Genomic DNA, 23,489 nt, shown 5'->3' with positions numbered 1-23,489 from the left:
TGAGACACTAGATGTGGAAACCTGATCTTCATTCTGAGATAGTTTAGAGGCAAGAAGAGGCTAGGATTTAGGACAAGCCCTCTGGGTTCAGGAGAAGAGAGACAAGGCCAGGCTGGAGGCTACTTCAATAGCCGAGACCAGAGGTGATGGAGTCTGGCTGGCATTGGGTGGAAAGCAGCAGACAGATCGGGGAATTGGACCTTGTGAGATATGATGACTGTGGCAGGTCTGGGAGTTCTTACTTGGCAAAGGGGTGAGGGCGAGGTGCTGAGCAGGGAGTGAGGAAGAAGTTCCCAGCCTATTTGGCTGAGGAGGCAGGGGATTGGCTCAAGTTGGTGGAGTAGAAGGATGCGTGCTTATCTTCTCCTGTGAGAACACCAACATCGCAGCTAGTTGTTGAACAACTATCAACAGGAGGACTCTGGAACCCACAAAAAAAAGATACTCCACATCTAAGGACAAAGGAGAAGCTGCGACCAGACGGCAGGAGGGGTGCAATCACAATAAAACCAAATCCCATACTCACCTGGTGCTGCTGCTGCTGCTGCTGCTAAGTCGCTTCAGTCGTGTCCGATTCTGTGCGACCCCATAGATGGCAGCCCACCAGGCTCCCCTGTCCCTGGGATTCTCCAGGCAAGAACACTGGAGTGGGTTGCCATTTCCCTCTCCAATGCAAGAAAGTGAAAAGTGAAAGTGAAGTCACTCAGTCGTGTCCGACTCTTAGCGACCCCATGGACTGCAGCCCGCCAGGCTCCTCCGTCCATGGGATTTTCCAGGCAAGAGTACTGGAGTGGGGTGCCATTGCCTTCTCCAATGCAAGAAAGTGAAAAGTGAAAGTGAAGTCGCTCAGTTGTGTCTGACTCTTAGCGACCCCATGGACTGCAGCCTACCAGGCTCCTCCGTCCATGGGATTTTCCAGGCAAGAGTACTGGGTGGGCGACCCACAAACCAGAGAACAATAATACCAAAGATTTTCTCCCACGGTTGTGAAGGCTCTAGGCCCCACATCAGGCTTCCCAGCCTGGGGATCTGGCAAAAGAACTGAGAATCTCCAGGGAATCTGCCTTTGAAGGCCAGTGGGATTTGACTATAGAGCTTCCACAGGACTGGATAAGGAGGCAAGCTTGGAGACTTGGAGGTGGGTCCAGGCCCCGGCTCTATCACGCGCCAGCTGTGTGACCTCAGATTGGTTACCAGTCCTCTCTGAACCTCTCAGCTCAGTATTTTTTGAACATGCCCAGGGGAGGGAGTCCAGGGTGAGGCCACTGCAGAAGGCTGGCAGCTCCCCAGAGGCAGTGCTCGCAGTGCTCGGTAATGGCAACCCCCAGCACTCTGGTTTCCCTATTAAAGCCTGACATCCCTGCATTTGTCTGACCCTGCCTCGGACACGACTGAAGCGACTTAGCAGCAGCAGCAGCAGCAGCCCTTGAAGTAGTTTGATCAAATGTCTAGTTCGATATATGATCAATGATTGTAATAGTGTAACTCTAGAAGGCAATGGCAACCCACTCCAGTACTCTTGCCTGGAAAATCCCATGGGCGGAGGAGCCTGGTAGGCTGCAGTCCATGGGGTTGCTAAGAGTTGGGCACGACTGAGCGACTTCACTTTCACTTTTCACTTTCATGCATTGGAGAAGGAAATGGCAACCCACTCCAGTATTCTTGCCTGGAGAATCCCAGGGATGGGGGGAGCCTCGTGGGCTTCCATCTATGGGGTCGCACAGAGTCGGACACGACTGAAGCGACTTAGCAGTGGCAGCAGCAGCCCTCCTGGGACTGACATTGACCCCAGACGTCACTGACATGTGACTGCTGCAGGGCTTACTTTAAGACCTTCTTTCTGATAACTCTGAGAGATGCAGTCCAGGACACCTCTGTATTTGTTTACATAAACCCCATCAGCTTGCAGTCGGCTCTTCATGACGTCCATAGGAGTTGCCGTTCCCCAAGAAATTGCTCCTGTAAAGAGAGAGACAAATAGCTATGAGGGGCTAGCTGGTCAGGGTCTGGAGGGGCGCTGGCTCCCTGTAGATTTCTGGAAGGAGCTCAGGGTAAGGACCTAGGAAAGGGGTCCCTGATCCTCCCTCACCACATGCTGTGGGACTCTACAGAAGTTTTCTGCCTCCTCTAGGCCTTGGGTTTGTCTTCTGTAAAATGTGCCAGCAGCACCTCTCTTCATGGGACTGCTGTGAGGACAAATGAACTAACACATATGAAGCATTTAGCACAGAGACAGGTGAGTAGTTAGTGCTTCCTAAGCAGAAGCCTGTATTGACAGCTTTTATTGCAAGAAAAGGCCCAGTACCTTCCAAGCACACACAGGGGAGGGAGTTCAGGGTGAGACCTGAGGCTGAAGGCTGGCAGCTCCCCAGAGGCACAATTTATTCTGAACACAGTTCAGTTCAGTTCAGTCGCTCAGTCGTGTCTGACTCTTTGTGACCCCATGAATCGCAGCACGCCAGGCCTCCCTGTCCATCACCAACTCCCAGAGTTCTCCTAGACTCACATCCATCGAGTCAGTGATGCCGTCCAGCCATCTCATCCTCTGTCGTCCCCTTCTCCTCCTGCCCCCAATCCCTCCCAGCATCAGAGTCTTTTCCAATGAGTCAATTCTCCGCAGGAGGTGGCCAAAGTACTGGAGTTTCAGCTTTAGCATCATTCCTTCCAAAGAAATCCCAGGGCTGATCTCCTTCAGAATGGACTGGTTGGATCTCCTTGCATTCCAAGGGACTCTCAAGAGTCTTCCCCAACACCACAGTTCAAAAGCATCAATTCTTCGGCACTCAGCCTTCTTCACAGTCCAACTCTCACATCCATACATAACCACTGGAAAAACCATAGCCTTGACTAGATGGACCTTAGTCGGCAAAGTAATGTCTCTGCTTTTGAATATACTATCTAGGTTGGTCATAACTTTTCTTCCAAGGAGTAAGCGTCTTTTAATTTCATGGCTGCAATCACCATTTGCAGTGGTTTTGAAGCCCCAAAAAATAAAGTCTGACACTGTTTCCACTGTTTCCCCACCTATTTCCCATGAAGTGATGGAACCAGATGCCATGATCTTCGTTTTCTGAATGTTGAGCTGTAAGCCAACTTTTTCACTCTCCACTTTCACTTTCATCAAGAGGCTTTTTAGTTCCTCTTCACTTTCTGCCATAAGGGTGGTGTCATCTGCTTATCTGAGGTTATTGATATTTCTCCCGGCAATCTTGATTCCAGCTTGTGTTTCTTCCAGCCCAGCGTTTCGCATGATGTACTCTGCATAGAAGTTAAATAAGCAGGGTGACAATATACAGCCTTGACGCGCTCCTTGTCCTATTTGGAAGCAGTCTGTTGTTCCATGTGCAGGTCTAACTGTTGCTTCCTGACCTGCATACAGGTTTCTCAGGAGGCAGGGCAGGTGGTCCACAGAGACGCTAAGCAAACACTAGCAGATAGGCTGCTGGCCAGCCCAGGGATTGCAGAGAAGAGCGGAGGGGCAGGTCTTTAAAGAGCGCTTATCTTTTGCAGTGATGTGGAATCGAAGAAGCCTTAGGACCATGTGCCACTGAGTCTTCTTCATCGGATAAAGCTCAGGTGTCCTGGTTTGAGCACTTTTGTGACTTTAAAGGACTCCAAGAAAACAGCCCCAGGTTATTGTGTAAACACAGACATTGGAACATTCTTTGATGGGGAGACAAAAACAAACTGATGCCAAAGTCCAAGGCAGCTGGTTTGCAAAGTTTTGTAACTGGTGCCCAGCAGCTCCCAAATGAGGCCTTAGCCTGTCCCCAGCTCCCTGCCCGTCCTGGCCTCCTAGCCTTGGTTCTCTGGGAACCCTCTGGGCATCTCCCACCTCCTGCCAGGAAAAATGGGGCTGCTTTCCCTGGAGTCAGTCCAGGTGCTTCCCTGGCATATCCCTCTGTTCTCAGCCTGTGGGCTTGCGTATTACAAAAACAGGTTTGCCTGCCAGGCTACATGCACCTGTTCTCACCAGAAATGAGAGCAGTAGGGGCCTGCCTGCCCTCTCAGCCAACAGGCACTTACTGAGCACTTACTGGGAGCTGGCACAGGCCAGGCCTCAGACATGCAGGGGCATGGGGAACACTGGGGTCTGATGGCTAAGATGTAGGCTCTTTTATGTATTTCCTGTTTCAAGCACAGCTGGTTATGATGAGGAGGAGAAAGAATGACAATTTTCTTTCTTTCTTTTTTTTTTAAAAAAAATATTTATTTCACTGCACTGGATCTTAGTTGCAGCACACGGGATCTTTAGTTGCAGCATCTGGTTCCCTGACTAGGGCTTGAACCCTGGGTCCCCTGCACTGGGAGTTCAGAGTCTTAGCCACTGGACCACCAGGGACGTCATGACAACTTTCTTCTTTCCAGTGGATCTTTCCTGTCAACATCAAACATACCAGGCTACAAGCCTTCTTAAGAAGCAATCCTCTCTTGACTTCCATTCCCCTCTCTGACTATAGCTGAGTTTCTCTCTTCCCCAGTACAGTGCAGTCAAATCCCTCAGAAGTGTTGTGCGTACTTGGGTTCTCCAATTTCTTTCATCCCATTCTCTCTTGATCCCACTTCAATCAGGTTCTCACACCCTTCTCTTCATCCAAATCTTGTCAAAGTCACTGGTGGCCTATGTGTTGCTAAATCCAAGCCCTGGGAATAGCAAGTGCAAAGACTTTGTGGTGGAGAGGGAGCCAGGCACGGTCAAGTTGCAGGAAATGGACCAGTGTGACTGACACTGAACTAAGCAAGGGGACGTGAGCAGAAAAGGAGTGCAGAAAGGTAACAAGCAGATTGCTGATGGCCTTGAAAGCACTGCAAGGTCACTGACTTCCAGCTGAAGTGACATGGAGATGCAGCATGGGTTCTGAGGAGGGAGGTTAAATAACCAGTCCATGGTCACAAAGTGACTAAGTGTGGATTTGAACTTGGCTCTTTCTGACGGCAGTGTCCCCGCTATACTGTCTGCATTAGCTGTGTGTCTTTGGGTTGGTCACTCTGAACTTGAGTTTTCTTATCTGAAAAATGGGGAGAGTGATTCCTACCTTCTGGGGAGAATGAAATCCTCATGTTAGAAAGACTTGGAGGGTGCCAATATTTTTAAAAGGTGGACCATGATAACAGAATTTCTTTCCAAAGCTCAGCGCTACCTGACAGAGTGAGTGCTCAAAATACACGTTCCAACTGAAAGCAGAAAGAGCCCAAGTAGGGACTCAGAGAGAAGGTGCGGGGAGAAAGAGGGGGGCCATTCCCCATCCCTAGCCCTTCCTCTGCCTGGCTAGGTTTGACCGTGTGTATGTGCATGCAAGTGTGTGAGTGTGTGTGTGTGTGTGTGTGTGTCTGTGTGAGTACATGTGTGTGTTAAGTCGCTGTGGTCATGTCCGACTCTTTGCGACCCCAGGGACTGTAGCCTGCCAGGCTCCTCTGTCCATGAGGATTCTTCAGGCAAGAATAGTGGAGCGGGTTGCCATGCTCTGCTCCGGGGGATCTTCCCAAGCCAGGGACTGAGCCCAAGCCCCCTACATCTCCTACACTGCAGGTAGGTTCTTTATCACTGCGCCACCAAGGAGGCCCCAGGTCTGACCATTGCAGGTGCTTAACGAAGACCTGTTGGAAGAGTGGCTGGATAGCCCCACCCTTGCCCCATGGTCCCACCACGGTGGTCAGCACAGGGTCAGGGGTCACCCATGCTGCCCTTACCCGCCACTCCGCCTGCCAGCCACACAGCACAGGGGCTGGGGCCTGCGCAGGCCTCGGGCGTGATCCAGTCACTCAGGAACACGTAGGGGATGAAGTAGAGGCAGTAGCCTGGAACGTCCCTCAGCAGCATGGCGCTGGCTCCCCGGTACAGCCCCGCCAGGCCTTCTGTCCGCACGATGGTTGCAAAGCAGTGCACAGGCCCCTGGTAGGCTGGCTGTTCCCCAAGAGCTGCCACTCTGGGCTTCAAACCGAGGTTGGCTGCAAAGACAGAGCAAAAAGGTGGCAAGTGGCCCAAGGCAGGAGACTGGCCATCTCTGGCACTGAGGCAGCCCAGCCCAGCCCATTGAGAGTTCCCACTCACGTCACCAATTGATTTTTACCAAACCTTCTGCCTGTCTTGGCAGCTCACATGGGGCTTCTGAAGTCCCAGTGTGGAGCCCTTGCCAGCACGTGCAGCCAGACTGGAGGCAGTCCCACCAGGTGACAAAAAACCAGTTGCCTTAGAATGCCCAGGGGTTCCCTGTCAACCATCACTATGGCATTCTGCGCAGATGTGACTGCACGATGTCTCAGAACAAATGTGCTGAGCCAGACCATGCTCTGTCTTGAAGCACAGGCTGTAAAATCCAACACACTGTGTGGGTATGTGTGTGTGTGTCTACTTGTGCATAGCATGCTAAAAATCATATGAGATTTAAAACTAAACTATTTGCCTGGAAATTTTCCTTTAACAAACTAGTCCCGTATTTTCTTTCCGTGTTGAGGGAAGAGAGGGATAATGGCCATGTGCGTTAGGCCAACTGCAGGAGGCCGAGTCCCATTCTCTTTTACAAGGGATCCCGCAGGGAGTGAGCAGGTGTGGCAGCCACATTTAGGGGCACAGAACACTCTGAGCTCAGGGCAAGGTCAGACACTGCAGTCTTTGAGAGCACTCTGAGAGATCACTGAACACTCCTTTCTCTCCCAAAGCCATTAGGATACCACCAGGGTCATCCTGGAAAAATTTGGCATTAAACCACATAGATGTAATTGTCCCAACATATAAACTTTGCCTGGGCCATGCTTACATGGAAGTACCAGTGATTTGTCCCTAAAATCAAAGTTTCCATGAATCAACTATGAGTACAATGTAGAGCTCAAAAGTTACTTACTGAAGGAGAGCTCCTGTTAACATTCTGCTTGTTTGGAGGTATAGATGTTGGAAAAAAAAAAAAAAACACCTGTCCAACCACCAACTGGCTTTGTCAACAAAAAATCTGCCCTTTTTCTCCTTTTCTTTTCAGGATAAGCAATAAGGAAATTCTCTCATAATCTTCTAAGATTATAACATAAGCAATCTAGCTTTAATTGCTTGAAAATGATCCATTTACAACTATTACATCAATATAATTATAATGCTGACCTGGAACATCAACACGAGTCTAAGCTGGTTGTCAGGGCCTTCTGGACACAAGGTGATACTGTGAAGCCCTCAACTCCTTGCAGCTCATCCCTGACATTTGTACATAAATTTTTTACTTGGAAATAATTTCAAATTTGAAAAAAAAAAGTACAAAAAAAAAAAGAGAAAATTTTACCCAGAACACGTTTACCCCTGCACCTATTTTTAACATTTTACCTTGTTTGTTTTATGGTTTGTGTGTCCTCTCCTTCCCTCCCTGTCCATACCCCTCCTCCACTCCTCACTCAAACATGGGTGTGCAATTAAACTGAACAGATGCCTTTGTCCCAATTCCTAAACCTTGCCTGGTTCAGCTCCAGGTAACAGTGACCTGACCTGGAGTCAAGGTTTTCATCAGTCAGTTGTGGGTACGATGTGACTTTCAGGAGTTACTGATAGAATGAGAGAGTCTGATAAAATTGGAAAAACATTTGGCCAAAGAGAGCCAACCTTGTCATCAAGACCCAACCCAGCACCAAATCTGCACTTTCTTTCTTTTTCTCCCAAAATAAGCAATAAGGAAATTTTTTGGCCCATACATACAATATACAATTTTATTCTCTGAGCCATTTCAGGGTGAGTTACATACAAAATAGCCCTTTACCCTTAAATTCTTCAGTCTGTGATTCCTAAGAATCAGGACGCCATCCTACACGTGGTGGGAAAGGAGCCAGGTTCATAATCCACACGGACAAGCCTTGTCTGACGTACTGCCCGTGCTCACGCTCTCGGAGGTCTCACGTTGGCCTTTAGCGTGTTTCTCCCCCACCCCACGACAGAATCCAGTCCATGAGGTATTATATTTCGTTATCATGTCTGTGTAGCTTCCTTTCATCTGGAGCATCTCCACAGCCTTGCTTTGTTTTTTCTTTATGATGACAATGACATTTTTTAAGAGTACACCACCCCCCTTCTTGTTAACAGAACTTTCCTTATCTGAGGTTTGTTTGATGTGTCCTTGTTATTACACTGAGATGACGCATGCTTGGCTGGACTTCTTCCCCATTCTCCAGTCTCACCTCTTTTCCCATGGAGACCAATCAGCCTCAAAATCCCCTCGTCTTCTCTGGCCTCTTCTACTTGTTTTCATTAGTTTGTTTTTTCAACCGAGGTATAATTTACATCCCATAAAAGGTGCAGCTTGTAAGTGCACAGTTGGTGAGTTTTGACCATGACATGCACCAGATACCACATCCTACTGAGAAAATGACATCTTATGCTTGAAGGAAGCCATTTTGGTCACTCAGGCAGAGCAAAACTCTGAAGGCTCCCTAGCCTCTCCTGCTTTTCAAGGTAAAAGGATTCTGTGATGTCAACGTGTCACCCGATGAAAAGCACATCTCTTCCAGGTGACAGTTGTTACTGGCCCACCTACTTTAGTGGTAGTGGTATGGACGATTCACACAGGACCACGAGGCAGAAGACAGCAGGCATTCTGATCAGTTGCTCAACCCACAAGATGCTCCATGGCTCAGCTGGGGAAGGTGTTGCCAGGGAGTCCTGGCAGCCAGACTTAGAAAAGCTCTGAATCGGAGCCTCTGGTAACTCTAACTCTGGACCAGTTTTAGTCTGGGTAAAACAAATTTTGGTGACCCTTAAAAACTGACTTGGGAGGTTGCTGGCAAGCAGCTCTCAGAAATATACACAACTGATACATGTGAATTTGTATGTCTTTGTGCAAGGAACCAAGGAAGGAGGTGGGTACTTTGCTCACACTAAACCTCCCCTCAGCCTGTTGTTCAGGAACCTCCAGGGCCTGGGCTTGGGGGTGCACACATGCCCGTGAAGGGATTCACATTAGGTATACTTCCTTCTAGGGTGAAATGTATTTAGTTTCCCTCACGAGAACTTTTTGTTCTGAAGTAAGGATAAGATGATGAATCAAATTTTTATTATTTCCTACCCTGAATGCTTTGCTATTTGCTTTGCTATTGAGGCCATTTTTTACTGTCCTCTTTAAACTAAGAGCCTTTTACTAAAATAGGTGCAGTAACACTCAAGATGTCTGTGGGTTTCTTTGTTTTCCTAAATTCATTTAGGATCAACTCAAGCTCACAAGACAGGCAGGATGTTCAAAGTCAGTAATATCAGCCCCCACTCTGCTCCTCACCTTCACCTAAGAGCACAGAAAGCCTCCACAGTTCTAAAAAGACCCCTCCTCCGGGCTCCCCTGCGTTGTTCGGCCCAGTCCCCTCCTGGCTCCTTGGACCACACGCTGGGCCACGTGGCTCACTGCTCAGCAGCAGCATCGCTCCTTGGACCACACGCTGTGGCCATCTGGCCCCACTGCTCAGCAGCAGCATCTGGCACCTGGCTTGCTGGCTCCTGCCTGGGCCAGGAGGCCCCTCTGATGGCAGGCGCCTCTTCAGAGAGCTTTGCAGGAGATGGGGGCGTCCAGGTTTAGCCAGTCCTCACAGGTACCCACACAGTCACTCCTTGGGGGATCCTCCTACCTCAGAGAGGCTGCACTGGCCCAACTACAGGCTGAGGTCCCTGCAGATCTGCCTCTGGCGCCCCTCTTCTGAGAACCCAGGGACCTGCTGCAGCATCCCACGGTACCCTTCCCAGACACAAACACAAACATTTTTAACTCTTTCCTTCCTCAGGCAATGCTGTTGTGTCTTCAGTGGGTCATGGCCTTGGAGACAGGAAAGTCAGGTGAAGCACAGTAACTAATCACAGATCCACTTGAAGTAAGGAGAGCCCAGGCCTCAGGGACACAAAGGACTGACCACTCCCTGGAAGGGAGAGCACCGCCAGACCTCCTCTGTTTGTCGGTGGGGGTTGGAGGTGGACACAACATCATTTCTGAAAACATCAGTTTCTCCAGAAAATCCTTAGCAAGTCAGCCACCCACAGATGAGGCCCTGCTGGTCCCCAGTCAACAATGAGCAGGCTCACCAAGTGTTCTGTGCTCAAATACCCCGGGCCAGCAGGCTCTCAAGTGCAAGGGGGGAGCACAGGTTTACTTCAAGGGACCCACAAATCCACAAGCCTTGAAGACTGATAGAATTCCTCAAATATCTCATATACATGTCTGACCATTTTTCTCACATGTGTAGGTGCTATTGTGGGAACTCAATAAAAATTACTTAAATGCACTGATAATCCACAGTAGTTTCTTATCATATGTGTTTTCTTAATCATGGACAAAAGGTAAAGCCACTGTTCTATGGACTGGACTCCATTTCATATATTTAAATAGTATTCGTAGGGACTTTCCTGGTGGTCCAGTGGTTAAGAATCCACCTTCCAGGACTCAGTTCGATCCCTGGTCTGGGAAAACAAGACACAACATGCCTATAGGCAGCTAAGCCTGAGTTCCACAACAACCAAGCCAGAGGGCTGAAACTAAGGCCCAACATGGCCAAATAGGATAGATAATTTTTTAAAAGGTACTCATAGAAAAACCAGGACCCCTAGAGCCTGCCAAGGCTGCACCCTGTCATGGTCTGTTTTGGTGGCTTCTCTTCTTGGAGCACACGGTTTCCCCCTAACTGGCTCAGTGAGTTTTCTGGTATTGGAACCACACACTGTGATGTGTCCCAGGCCCTGTGACCCTGTGCCTGACACTGTGGGCTGTATGTGCCTCAGCACCATTCAGAGAACACTTGAGCATCTGATCGGCAGCTCTAGCAGTGGGGCCTCCCAGAGCCTCACCCCCCATGTTGGATGTTCCTCCAAGCCCAGCCCTGTCTGATCCTTGTGCCAGAGACTAAAAGACACTTCCAAATCATGGTATAAGCTTCCACACTGGTCTAAGATGCTGTGGAAGCAGCCAGTACTATGGATGGACATCCTCCAATAGACAGGCTGGGTATAACCTCTGTGGTTTGCATTTGAACAGGCTGGGGGACCCTGGGTTCACCTCCCCAGGATATTACCAATGGGAAGCTCTGGCCTGGTTCCTATTTGTAGAGTGTATGGCAGTTTTCTCATGATCTAGAGAGTCCATGATAGGCAGATGGTTTACTAGAAAGAGCTCTGTGTTAGGAGCAGCTGGAGTTTGCTCTGGTGCTCAGTTGCTATTTTCTGTACAACCTAGTGCAAAAGACTCCCCCAACACTAGCCTTCAGTCTCCTTGTCATATACAAAAGGGGAAGAATAAGAGGCCTCTCCATATCCTCACTGGGCTTTTGTGAAAATTAACTGAGAATGCACTTTGGCAAGCAGTTTACCAAAACGTGTGTTGTACAAATGTATTTTACTTGAGGCAAATAGTTATTGCTCTTGTCTTTATTAACTTGTCCTGATGTAATTTCAGATTCCAGAAGAGCCAGACCTGCCAATCTCAGGCAGCTGTGCCCTGCCGTGACCTGCCATGACCTGCCAAGCCTCCTGTGGAAGACTGTGGAAACCCACACACCACTGAGAGCTACCAACGCTAGTGTCAAGTATAGAGACCAAGACAGTATTTGCCCTTGTCAGTTGACTGAAAGAACAGATGGGTGTGTCCCTATTTACTGTATGCAACTTGTACAATGGTGTGTCATGTTGTGTACATCATCATTAATTGTGGAAAGCTATGTGAGACCACAGCTTGAAAAAGATTCAAACTGTCCAGAACTCAAGGGTGCCTCTTGAACTGCATGGCTATATGCCTGGCCTCTTCACAAAACGCCTCCCTCCACTTTCGGGCTGCCATCACTCCAGCCCTCACTTCCTGTTGGCATACAGCCTACTTGAGAAGAAGGCCCCAACTGTGGTTTCTGTGCCACTTGTCACATTCCAAGAATTCCTGCCTTCCCATAGGCTTCCTTCTTTAGAAACTGATGGAGCAACATATATCTCTTTACAGAGCTTAGCATCAATCATTCCTGCCCTGAACTGGGAAATTCTTAGAAAGTATCAGATGGCTAACCTGCCTAGAGATAAATATGCCCCTGAGCATCCACACATCTTTATGAGAGCAATAAAACTATGTTGCCAAAGAGACAAACTGATGTAGTCAGGGCCTCTGAGGCACAGTTACTGCCCTTTTCCCAGTCAGACATTTCTGAAGGTCCAGGGAAATCGCAGAAATGGTTTCACCCCATTTTGTCATCAGACAGCCTTCCAGACTCAAATGGGCTTTGTGTTCAGGTGAGTGGCTGATGATCACCCCTCGGCTGGCACTCCCCACTGCTGCCATCCAACCCAGCCCTTGTCAGCGTGTCCTCTCCTCGAGGAGGACCCTCTCCTCCTCGAATCCTGGCTACACTCTCTATCTGCCCTTCATCCCATCAGATTATATTAAATATGGTAGGGTCAGGCTCCCTCAACTTCCTTCCTCTTGCCTCAAAACTCTCTCTCAATTATCTCTGTCCTTCTTCTCTCCCGATTTGGAAGAGAAAGTCTTTTTCTTTGGTCTCCATTCACTGTCACCCTGGCTTCAGCAGCTCCCCCCTCTTCCCTCTCCTCCCCACGACGGTGACAGTAGTCTCTCAGGACTGTGCTTCCAGGGTGTGGAACTGCACGGAAAAGTCACTTAAACGCAGTGTCCATTTCCCCACCCACCAGATAGAGACTGACAGTGCATATCTCACAGAGTTGCTGTGGTGACTGAATCTCAGGGTGTGTGTTAGCACAGAACACACGGTCAGGCACGGCACTTGTCAGCTACAGCTGTGAGCGTCAGTACAGCTCCTTCTCAAGCCCCTTGGCGCGTTTTCTCATTGCCAGTCCCCTCTGTTTTTGCAGCTCATCGTGGCATTCGCATCTAATGTCACGACTGCAGCTGTCACTGTGACGTCTGTCACATTCCTGTCGAGACCTCCTGCCCTAGCATTTCAGCTGGAGTTCCCCCCTCCCCAGCAACAGGAACCAAGGCAGGTCTCCACATTCTCACTTGAGACTGCCTCTCCAGCCGGGATCCAAACCGTCACGCGCAAGGACGAGCGTGCGTGCTGACCCACTCCCACCAAGCTCTGTCTCGCAGGCTTCATCTGCTGTTTCATTCCCTGTGCAGGTGGTACCACCTCCCTCATCGCTACCCAGCTTTGAAATCCTGGGTCATTTTCGGCACTCTCTTCTCTCCTTATTGGCCTGTTGGTTCTGCATTATCGATGCCTCTCTGAGTTACTGCTCCCCTGTGTTCCCAAAGTCCATGGCCCTGAGACAGGTGTTCCCAGCCTCTCGCCTGGTCTGTGGCAGCAGCTTCCTTACCTCTACCATTCCCACCCCTTCCATTCCTCTGAAGGTCAGGTTCATCACTTCCTGCCACACAGCTTTGCTCAGGTCATGCTGGTGTCCAAGACACCCCATTGCCTGCAGAATAGCACAGAAACCCATACTCAGCTAATAACCCAAGCTCTTCACACCTGCCCCTGCATCTTCCACCCCTCCCCACTCATCCCCACACAGACCTGCCCTTCCTGCCCCTGACTCCTTCCCTCCATCGGGTCCTCAGTCTGAAACACCTCCCCCTCCCCACCTCCAATTCCTAGCCAGTATTCAAGCGCCCAATTGACAGCCACTTCCTCTCTGGAGCCTTCCTGGTATGCAGAGCCAGATTCTGAGGTTCCAGAGTCTTCCACGGGCCTTTCTCGCTCCAGTGCACATTTGATTCCCCACCAGACTGAGGGCTCCATGAACACAGGGGCTGTGTGCGCCTGATGCCTGATGTACCCACTCAGCTTGGCTCATTGCAGAGGCTGGGAAAATGCTAGTGAATGAATGAATGGAAGGGTGGATTAAGCAGGCATAACACTCAGCCCTTTGCCTCCAGCTGGGCCTAGTGAAATCACTGCAAAGGTCAGCACAGAGTTAATGCTGAGTCTTCCTCCGGTCCCCCAAACCCTGGCCTCCTGTGGTGTTACGGGCTTTGTGATCTGCACATTAATTAGGTTCTTAGTGAAAACACAGACCTGAAAGCTCCCAGATGGGGGAGGAGTGAGTGTCACTGGCCACTGGGCTCTAGGATGTGACTTGGCCCAGGTAGAAGAACTGCTGGCCCTGGACCTCAGCCCCGAATACCAGCATGGGCCCAGCAGGGAGCCTAGTGCAGCTCATGCCTGTGGGAATGGCAGCTTGAAAATGGCACCTTCACAGGCACCTTACTGTCAAGGCCAGATCTGAAAGAGTTCAGGCCAAGTGACAGAGACCCCGGGGAGAAAACCTCCGCGAAGCTGGGAGTTTTCATGAGGATGACTGCCATCCAGCATGTGCTGGTAGGCAGTGCCAATGGACATTCCCTTTAAACTTCAGCAAATGCTAATAGCATTTGGTAAAACCCCTCTATGTAACAAATTTCACAACACGTACCAAGAATCCTAAAAATGACCATACTCTTTGACCTATTCATGAATCAAAGAGCCCACACATTTAGGGAAATGACTGTAAATGAAGGCAACTCTTTATGGACAAATTTGCTGACCACATCACTATTTTTAAAAGAGGAAAAACTGTAAACAACCTAAATTTAAAATAGTAGGAAGACTTCTAAATAATAAGTTTAACTGTATTGCTAACATTTATCTCATGTTTTCAGTGTATCAGACGTTGTGCTCAGATCTTCATGTGTTATGCATGATTCTATCCCATCCCAGTTATGAACGAGCTACTCTTGTTATTCCTGTATTGCAGATGAGTAAACTGAGGCTTGCGCTTCCCAGGTGGCACTAGTAGTAAAAAACAAACAAATAAAAAACCCACCTGCCAAAGCAGGAGACTTAAAGATGCTGGTTTGATCCCTGGATAGGGAAAATCTCCTGGAGTAGGAAACGGAAACCCACGCAATATTCATGCCTAGAGAATCCCATGGACAGAGGAGCCTGGCAGGTTACAATCCATAGGATTGCAAAGAGTTTGACACTACTGAAGTGACTTAGCACAGCACACAAACTGAGGCTTCTTGACGATCGGTGAAGGTAACAGAAGCAGGTATCTAACCCCAGAAACTGAATTCTCTCCATGCTATACCATCCCTCTCAAAATACGTGTGTGTATTTTATGGACTATTGTACATCTGTTTTGAATATTATCCATCTATTTTCATTTTATAATGTTATTTTAGTAACATGGAAAATGTTCGTTACACTGTTAACAACAGGATATGAAACTGTCTAGATAACATGAGTAAAACCTCTTAAAACATTTCATCTATGCACACTGAAAAGGAAGAAGAAATACACCAATGTATTAATGGTGACTGTACTTGGTTGGATGGCTACTCTTTCCCTCCACATTCAGACAATCAGGATGAACTCAATGGCTTTATATCTGCATGTCTCCAATCAGATGAGCGGGGTTCTCACCTCAGCATGGCCTGCATTCCACCTGACATCTGCCCCCAAACAGGGAAGCCAGAGGCCTCTGGCCCCTGCCTTCAGTATGGAGCGTGGTCTCTCACAGACCCCCATTGTCACCACCCAGGAAGTGGACTGGCAATTCTGGGGTAAAGCCGCAAGCCATGAGCAATCCCACAAGCCCCGCACAAGGCAGCCTAAATTTATGCATCTCAGCACAGTTGTCAGGGAGAGTGGGCCTGACTCAGAGCAGAGACCACAAGCTGGAGGCTAACCACAGCCCACTGTCTAGTCCACACAATGGTCTGGGATGCATGGTGTTATGTTGGTTTGCATTTGACTTTGGTTTTGATTGAACTATCTGACGATTTCCAATTAAAAGATCCTGGGAAAATCTAGCTCTCTGTTTTCTTTTAAAAAGCAAAAGATCCAGGCTGTGTGGCAATAGTCGGCTGGAGCAGAGTCGAAGCCACCCCCTTAGAGAGGATTTGGGCAACTTGCAACTATTCCCATCACTCCCCATTGCCTCCCAGGCACCAAGGCTGAATGACTGCATTTCTAATATGAGAGTGACATGGAAAGTAAGTATGTTTTGTTTTTCTATAAGAAGGGGGGAAATGAAGCACAGGCTCGGGTGGGGGGGGGGGCTGCAGGTGTTCAAACGCTGGAAAAGGGTGCACCCTCCAGGCACCAGTGCTCACTGATGCTTCCTGCCTGGGCCCAGCGAGTCTACCCCCTACCTTTGGCCTAGAGGGTTTCTGAGGAACAAGAGAAAGAAAAACCACATCCTTCCTCTACTTCTGGAGGGATTCCGGGCAGAAAGCACTGCCTGGGGACCCATCCCCTGCCTCCCCATCTTTATCCCCAGTAGTTGGTCCTGCATGGATGGCACCCATGGGCACCAAAGCCCCCTCTCTCGAGCATCTGAGGGGACGAGGGAGGTAAGGAAGAGAAGAGCAGCCCAAAGCCAGAGAATTCAGACCCATCCCTTGGAGCCCACGGGCTGTGCCCACTACTTGAACAATGTCATTTTAGAGTCAAGTTCCCACTTCCCTTCCCTCCCTCAAAGTCTGCAACTGGTTTTGTACATGATGATTCTGTGCAAAGGCCCAGATGTTACCAAAGTCGCTGCAGCCTCAGCTTCTACAAAACCCTGGGGGCAGAAGCAGAAACAGCATCAGTGGTCCTGAGTCAGCTGCCTGGGCCCTCATCTCAGCTCCACCCCCAACTTGGGCAGGGGCCTCGGGCAGGCAGTGGAATCTCCCTGTGCCTCTGTCTCCCCTTTGTAAATGTCCAGGAACCGAGTTTTTGTGAATATTAAACACACTGAGCTCTTCACACAGTGCCTGCCACATGGTAAGCCCGAGTAAACACTGGCTCCTTGCCCCCGCAACCAGGAGTGTTCTGGCTTAGTCCAGATTGGAGGTTCTAGGGCACAGCTGAGGAGGACCCTCCAGCCTTGGTTTCTACCTTCTCTCCACACATTCAGGTCAACTCCTTTGCGTTCGCACTGTCAGATAAGCCCCTGGGACCAGGTGCCGATGACTTCAAGCTTCGAAGGGCTGAGAAAAGTTTTTCTGTGTGCAGGGCCTCCCCTGGTCTAAGAGCCTTCCCTGAGTTCCCTAAAGGCTAGCTTCCTGGCACCCTGGGAAGGACAGAACAAGTGCATTTTCATTTTCTGTTGCTGCCTCAAGGGGTTTGCTTAAGAACCGGTTTCCTTCTGGTACAGCAGATAACCTTACAACCTGGGCCATGGTCCCATCCATGCAGGAGTAGGATGAGATGCTGGGGAGGAATACGGAGAGCGCACGCCCCCACGTCCTCCCTGCTCAGAGGACTTATCCAGCTAACAAGGGCTCCACAAGAGTCCTGACGTCCCAGATGGCAGTTCTAGGGAGTTCTGCCCCAGGCCCCCAGGACCCAGGTGAGCAGGCACAGGTGGCCCTCAGTGTGGCCTTGACCAGGTGCCCAGTCCTGACCTCCAGGCCCTCTTTCGACTCCTCCCACCACCTTCGCCAAAGCCCTTCCTGACCCCCAGCCTGACTGAGAGCCCCTCCCACTCTCCCCCACCCTATCTGGAGTGGCCCAATGCCTGTCTGCCCATTCGCTGGACGGAGAGCTGCAAGAGGAACAAGACAGAGTCTTCTGTCCACCACTATGGCCTCAGCACTTAGCCATAGGCCTGGCACACAGCAGGTGCATAACTATTGTGTATTGGGTAAATGATCCTCACACTGTCGGGTGGCTGTTAAATGGGGCCATGCATAAACAGCACTTAACACAGTGTCAGGACACGATGAGCACTTAGCAGCTTTGGCAGCTCCTAACGGAGGCTGCTCCGCTCCCTAAAAGTCAGGCTCCTGCACACCCAGGGGTGGGGCCTTTCTTGGGTCTGGCTATTCTGGAGCTGCTCCCGTCCTTCCTCTAGTTTCGGAGGCTTCTAGTCCGGCCTCAGGATTCCTGTAGCTCAGGCCTTAGCCTGCTAAGTCAGCCCCCATTCTAGAACCCTCTTCAGGGAAAGCGTAGGTGGGCGAGGGAAGAACAAAGGATGGAACCCAGCACTGTCAAAGTTCACCGATGAACTTGTCTGTGAATGTCCCGGCATGCTGCGTCCCAGCACTCTCCCTGGGTGTCCAGGCTGGCTGGGGGCCCTCACAGATACGCATGCACACCTGCCCCGCTCTCCTCCCCTTCCCGGGATGAGGCGCCTTGGTTGTGAAGCGGGCGGGGCTGCCCCCATGAACCGAGGAGCCCCAGCACTGACACTCGTCCGACATGTGGACCCCGAAGAGCTCCAAGGCTTATGGAGAGGGACCTACTCTGCACCCTAGACCAACACAACTTTGCGAAAGTAGACAGGAGAGCACAAAAAACCAGCCTGGGGGTCAGGACTCCTGCGCTCTAGGCCTGTTCACAATGCCCCTTCATTTCTCTACATCTTTGCTTCTGCCTCTGACACAGGACCAGATCAGCGAGCTTCGAACTCTTTTCAGAGGTGCAACCCTTTGGTCAAACTGAACGGTACCAAGACATGACTCAGCATAGGTAGGTGGGGGTGAGGATGCCCCTGCCCTGCATCTCCTCAGTGGCCCCCAGCGGGGCGTGCTCTGTGACTCTCTGGGTGAACCATCCCAGTGTTGCTCTGCATCTCCCTGCATGCTCACAGTGACCATGGGCCCTGGGGCACTGAGCACCTAGCAGCTGTGACTCCTATTCTTGGGGTAGGAGGGGCCCTTGTGAGGAGCATCAGCACCATGCTTGGAGTCTGTGCAGACCTGCCCTGGACACCTGCCCAGCTGAGCGGGGAGGGCAGGTGAATCAAGGAGCCTGGGTAACAGTCGGGGGAGGAGAGGCACTGGCCCAGGATGCTCCTGAGTGACCTTTTGGGGCTTCAGCCATGTGTCAGCACAGCTGACTCCCCACCCAGCCTCTGTGGGCAGAGGGCTCACATGGAGGCCACTTAGAAGGCGGCCAAGCAGAGGGGTCTTATCCACAACATCTGTCAGGTATATAGCTGAGGTCACAGGAAGAACCAAGATGCAATCCTTCCATCATACAGATAAGGAGACTGAGGCCCAGAAAGGGATGGTATCTTCCCTGAGAAGGCAGACTAAAATGAGAGCCAAGGACCAGACTCCAAGGTATTGGAATTTGTCTAAGAGCCCCCAGCTCGTCCTTTCTCTACAGCCGGCCCTCTCTGTCCACACAGCAAGTGCCTTCTCGTTCTTTCCAACCTCCTTTATCAAAACTGGTCCCAGGAGAAGAGGCAGGCACCTCCTTCCAGCAGGGAGGAGATGTCAGCTCCGGCTCACCACGGGGCAGAGTAGCTAGCTACACAGCAGATAAGAAATGAAACTCTAATGGAACATAGATGGCAAGGTGAGGGGCACCCACTTCATGAACCAGCAGCCAATCCAGCTCAAGGCCTCCTGGCTGCACTCCAGGAGGAGTGTGGGGCAGGTGTGGTTCTGAGACTCGGACAGTCACACAGGGCCCCTCACTTGACTCAATGCTCTACTCTTGCCCTTTTAAAATTCTTACTAATTTGTAATTAAGAGATTATTTTCGTTTCAAACTATAAAGCTGGTGCTGACTGGCCAGTCATGAATTGTGTGTCCTTGAATAAGTATCTCAACCTCTGGGAGCCTCAGTTTTCCCATCTGCAAAATGGAAACAATCACAGCGCCTGCCTCAGGAAATTGTTCTGAAGATGAATTAAGAGAACACATGTGGGGCTCTTCACAAACGTCTGGTACATAGTAAACTCTTGACTAATGAGAGTTACTGCTATCAATAAAAATGATTTGACATAGCTGCCCTGCTCCATAAAAAGGATATTAACTAAATCCCAGAGCTAGGAAGCCACGAGAGGGTCACAGGTGCCCAGACACCAGGCCGCCTCCCAGGCCTCTTACCTTCCTGAAATGGCTCTGCTTGCATCTGCAGCCGGATCTTGATGAGGTCCACGGGCGCACCCAGCCCGACAGAGACCACGCCGGCCACCACGCTGGCCAGAAGCAGGTCAGACAGCACGTGGGGCGGGCCAGCCTCAGGCTCTCGGCACCGGTGGTGGCTGAGGAACCTCTGTGTGTTGCTGAAGACCCCAAACACCACTGAGTTGTAGACGGCGATGCTGGCAAGGGGGAAGGACATGCCCTTGAAGAAGCCAAACACCTGTGAGGAGACCCAGGAGGAGGACGCATGAGGGCCTGTGCCACCCCTGGCACAGACTTTGCCTTCCTGGAGCCCACAGCCTGGTGGGGGAGACACCACAGGAAAAGCAAGCCAGTATGTCGGTGGAAAGAATAAGTGGGCGCTGATGTGAAAGGAGAAACAGGGGAGCAGGAGAGCATCCTTGCCTGAGGAGGAACTGGCTTCTGCATGAAGCTGTTTCTTGAGCCATGGTGTGCTGGGCCTGGGACCTGCATTTGTCACCAGAGTGGCAGTGTTCCTGGGCTGTGGCCGAGGGCAGCCCATGGAGGCCCAGTGAGCTTGCCGAGCACCACATGCTCCCTGCTCATGCGCCACTCCAACAAAAGCATTCTCTGGGCATGTGCCAGGCCCTGCAGGACAAGAAGAAAGAAGCACTTTCCGCGGGCACTGAGCTCACAATCTGGAGGCGGGGCAGGGAGGGACCCAGGCAGACAGACTGACAGGCAAGTAAAATATAGTGCGCTAAGTCTGTAGTGGTGGGGTGTGAAGGGTCCCACAGCTCCCCCAGGGGCACCTGGGCCAGCAGGTGGCTGGGTGCCCCTGAGCATGTGCTTCTGTTGGGACAGAGCCAGAGGGAGAATCCCCAAATGAACAGCATGAAAGGCTTCTGTACACACATACTGCATTCTCAGCAGACACCACAGATGTGCCACGGAGCCTGGAAAATCCCAGAGGCCCTTGGAGGAGTCGGGGCACATCCAGGGCACCAAAGGTGACAAAGCACTGGGAAGCCATTGTAAAAACTCCAGGCTGTACTCAAGCCGGTTCAGCCTGACCTGCATGCCTGCACCCTGTTTACAAGAGCCTGGACACCACCTCACACAAGCCTCCACACACGCGTGTGCATGCAAACACACATGCGTGCACTCACCATACTCCAGACTCCGCCTCTCCGATAACTTGGGACATCACTTAGCTTTGAACCACCGTGTCTTAGAGGAACGCCAACAGTCCCCACAGAAACCCCAGGGCACATGTCCCAAAAAGGAGAATCAACAGCTGCCATTCAGAGGATGGAGGCGTAGGACAACATTACACCAGAACAGCTAGTGCTGGGTTTGCAGGGCTCACCCTGAGCAGACCATCCAGAGAATCAGAACAACACGCAAACACAAGACACACTTCAACCAAGGAGAAGAAACTCCAGGTGCGAGCAGGAGCCTCCTGAGCTCCAGGCCACTTCCCAGGAGGGAGCCTGGTGGGGACAGAGGCCAATAAGGGGGTCATGTTCCCAGTGACTCAAGGAAAAGCCCAGTGCTGCCACAGGCTTACACCTATTTCTTTTTTTAAAATTAATTTTTATTGGAGTGTAACTGCTTTACAATGTTGTGTTAGTTTCTGCTCTACAGCGAAGTGAATCAACTATACGTACACAAATAGCTACAATTTTTTGGATTTCCTTCCTATTTAGGTCACTACAGAGCACTGAGTAGAGTGTCCTGTTCTATGCTGGAGGTTCTCACTAGTTATCTGTTTTATACATGGTAATGTGTATATATATATATATATATATATATATATATATGCATATATATCAATCCCAATCTCCCAATTCATCCCACCCCCACTTTATCTCCTAGTATCTGTATATTTGTTCTCTGTCTGCTTATGCCTATTTCTTTAATAGCTCATTTCATCCTAAATTTTAAAATTTATTTAAAATTCCCCAAGGAGGAGTCTTGGAAAGTCTTCAAAAAGCACATACTCATTCTCAAGAATGGCACCTGATGCTTCTATAAAATCTGTTACTCAGATTTTCCCCTCTGCAGAGAAAACCCCTGGGTCCCCTGGTCTGGAGGCATGTGATACAAGCCTGCTCTGGGTGTCTGGGACCAGAAGAATCACCCCACTCCCACCCCTTGCCCCACTCTGGGATAAAGGGAGCTCGTGGGTTAAAGTGGCTTACCTGCCACTCATCTGATTTTGAAAACCTGACAGGTCACCCTGTTTTTGCAGGAATTTTCCACTCCATGTTTCTAAGTGCCTCAAAATTTCTCCAAAGAGATGACACAGTTTTTTTCCTCAATAATATTGCACCCAGGGACAGGGTTAAGTTTAGGTAATACATATTTGAGGAGTGGTGTGAGATGAAGAGGGAACACTGAGCCAAAGGTGATGAGCGTCATGAACAGAGGGTGAGGACGGTGACCTTGGTCCCCAGGAGAACCTTCCCGCCAGGAGCACTTACACTCTCCCTCCTGTACACCGTGCGAATGCAGCTGAGGGTGCTCCCATAGCCAGAGCCGGCCTGCAGGCGAGCCTGCGGAGAGAGGCAAAGGCAAGGGCCTGAGGGCCAGGCGGAGACAAGTCACGTCCCCACCACTCCCATGATACTGGGCTCCCAGCATGCGGCCCCAGAGAGGGGAAGGCCCTGCCCCTGTGACCCCGTCTCAGCCTGGCTGGCCTTCCGTCTTCTACCCGCACCGCCTCCCTACACATCCCATTCGCCCCTTGCTAAATGCAGCAGGAGGCCCCTCGAGCTTCGAGAAGAAGACAGGCCAGTTTGTTGCACAAGAACAACACTGGTTTGGATACATATGGTTTTGCTGCATCTTGAATACAAGAGCTAACCTGTGGCTCCGGCCTGTCTGCTGTCCAGCACCCTGCCCTCCCAAATACTCCTGGGAGTGGCCTGCTCACCTCACTTCCCGACAGATACAGAACCCCCGTATCTGTCCCCCCAGTGATGCACTGGGCTCCTCAATGGCCTCCTGCTCCCCTGCTCACTCCTTTTTCTGTATCGACACAACAGTCAGCCTAATCTTTTCCCAACAACGATGCATGTTTGTCACTGCTGTATCAAGCTCTGCAGAGGCCTCCCTCCAAAATCAGAAAAATCCCACCCTTAACCAGCACCACAGAGGTCCTGGGTGGTGCCTCTGTGGTGCCTCTCACCAACTCCAGGCAATTTCCTCCACACCTGCTGTGCCTGCCACATTACACATTCCTGGACCCTGGACCATCAGTTTCTTCCTGCTTCCAGAACATTCCACCTACATTTCTCCCCTGGAAGGCTCTTTACTCAGCTTCTTCAGCTCATCTTTTGGGTCTGAACTTTAGTGCTCCAATGATGTGACCTGCTTATCTGTTTTGCTGTTGTTGCTATTCCGTTGCTAAGTCATGTCCTACTCTTTGTGTCCCCGTGGACTGCAGCATGCCAGGCTCCTCTACCCTTCACCATCTCCCAGAGTCCGCTCAAATTCATGTCCATTGAGTCAGTGATATTATCTGACCATCTCATCCTCTGCCGCCCCCTTCTCATTTTGCCTTCAATCTTTCCCAGCATCAGGGTCTTTTCCAATGAGCTGGCTCTTCATATCAGATGGCCAAACTATTGGAGCTTCAGCTTCAGCATCAGTTTTTCCAATGAATATTCAGGGCTGACTTCCTTTAGGATTGACTGGTTTGATCTTGCAGTC

General features: G+C 50.5%; 1 protein-coding gene across 1 annotated transcript in view; it reads right to left on the bottom strand.

The window, feature by feature from the left end:
* Positions 1 to 23,489, bottom strand: part of SLC25A48 (solute carrier family 25 member 48) — a 44,235-nt gene that overhangs the window by 13,755 nt on the left and 6,991 nt on the right. Inside the window, exons 3-6 of the mRNA XM_068981216.1 lie at positions 22,259 to 22,330; positions 19,773 to 20,031; positions 5,692 to 5,949; positions 1,826 to 1,959 (exon numbers count right to left, since the gene is read on the bottom strand). Coding sequence (XP_068837317.1) covers positions 1,826 to 1,959; positions 5,692 to 5,949; positions 19,773 to 20,031; positions 22,259 to 22,330 — 723 coding nt within the window. The remainder of the gene's footprint in view (positions 1 to 1,825; positions 1,960 to 5,691; positions 5,950 to 19,772; positions 20,032 to 22,258; positions 22,331 to 23,489) is intronic.

The sequence above is a fragment of the Capricornis sumatraensis genome, chromosome 9, assembly GCF_032405125.1.
Source record: "Capricornis sumatraensis isolate serow.1 chromosome 9, serow.2, whole genome shotgun sequence".
In the NCBI taxonomy this organism is placed as follows: domain Eukaryota; kingdom Metazoa; phylum Chordata; class Mammalia; order Artiodactyla; family Bovidae; genus Capricornis; species Capricornis sumatraensis.
This window is presented reverse-complemented; position numbering and strand designations above follow the sequence as displayed.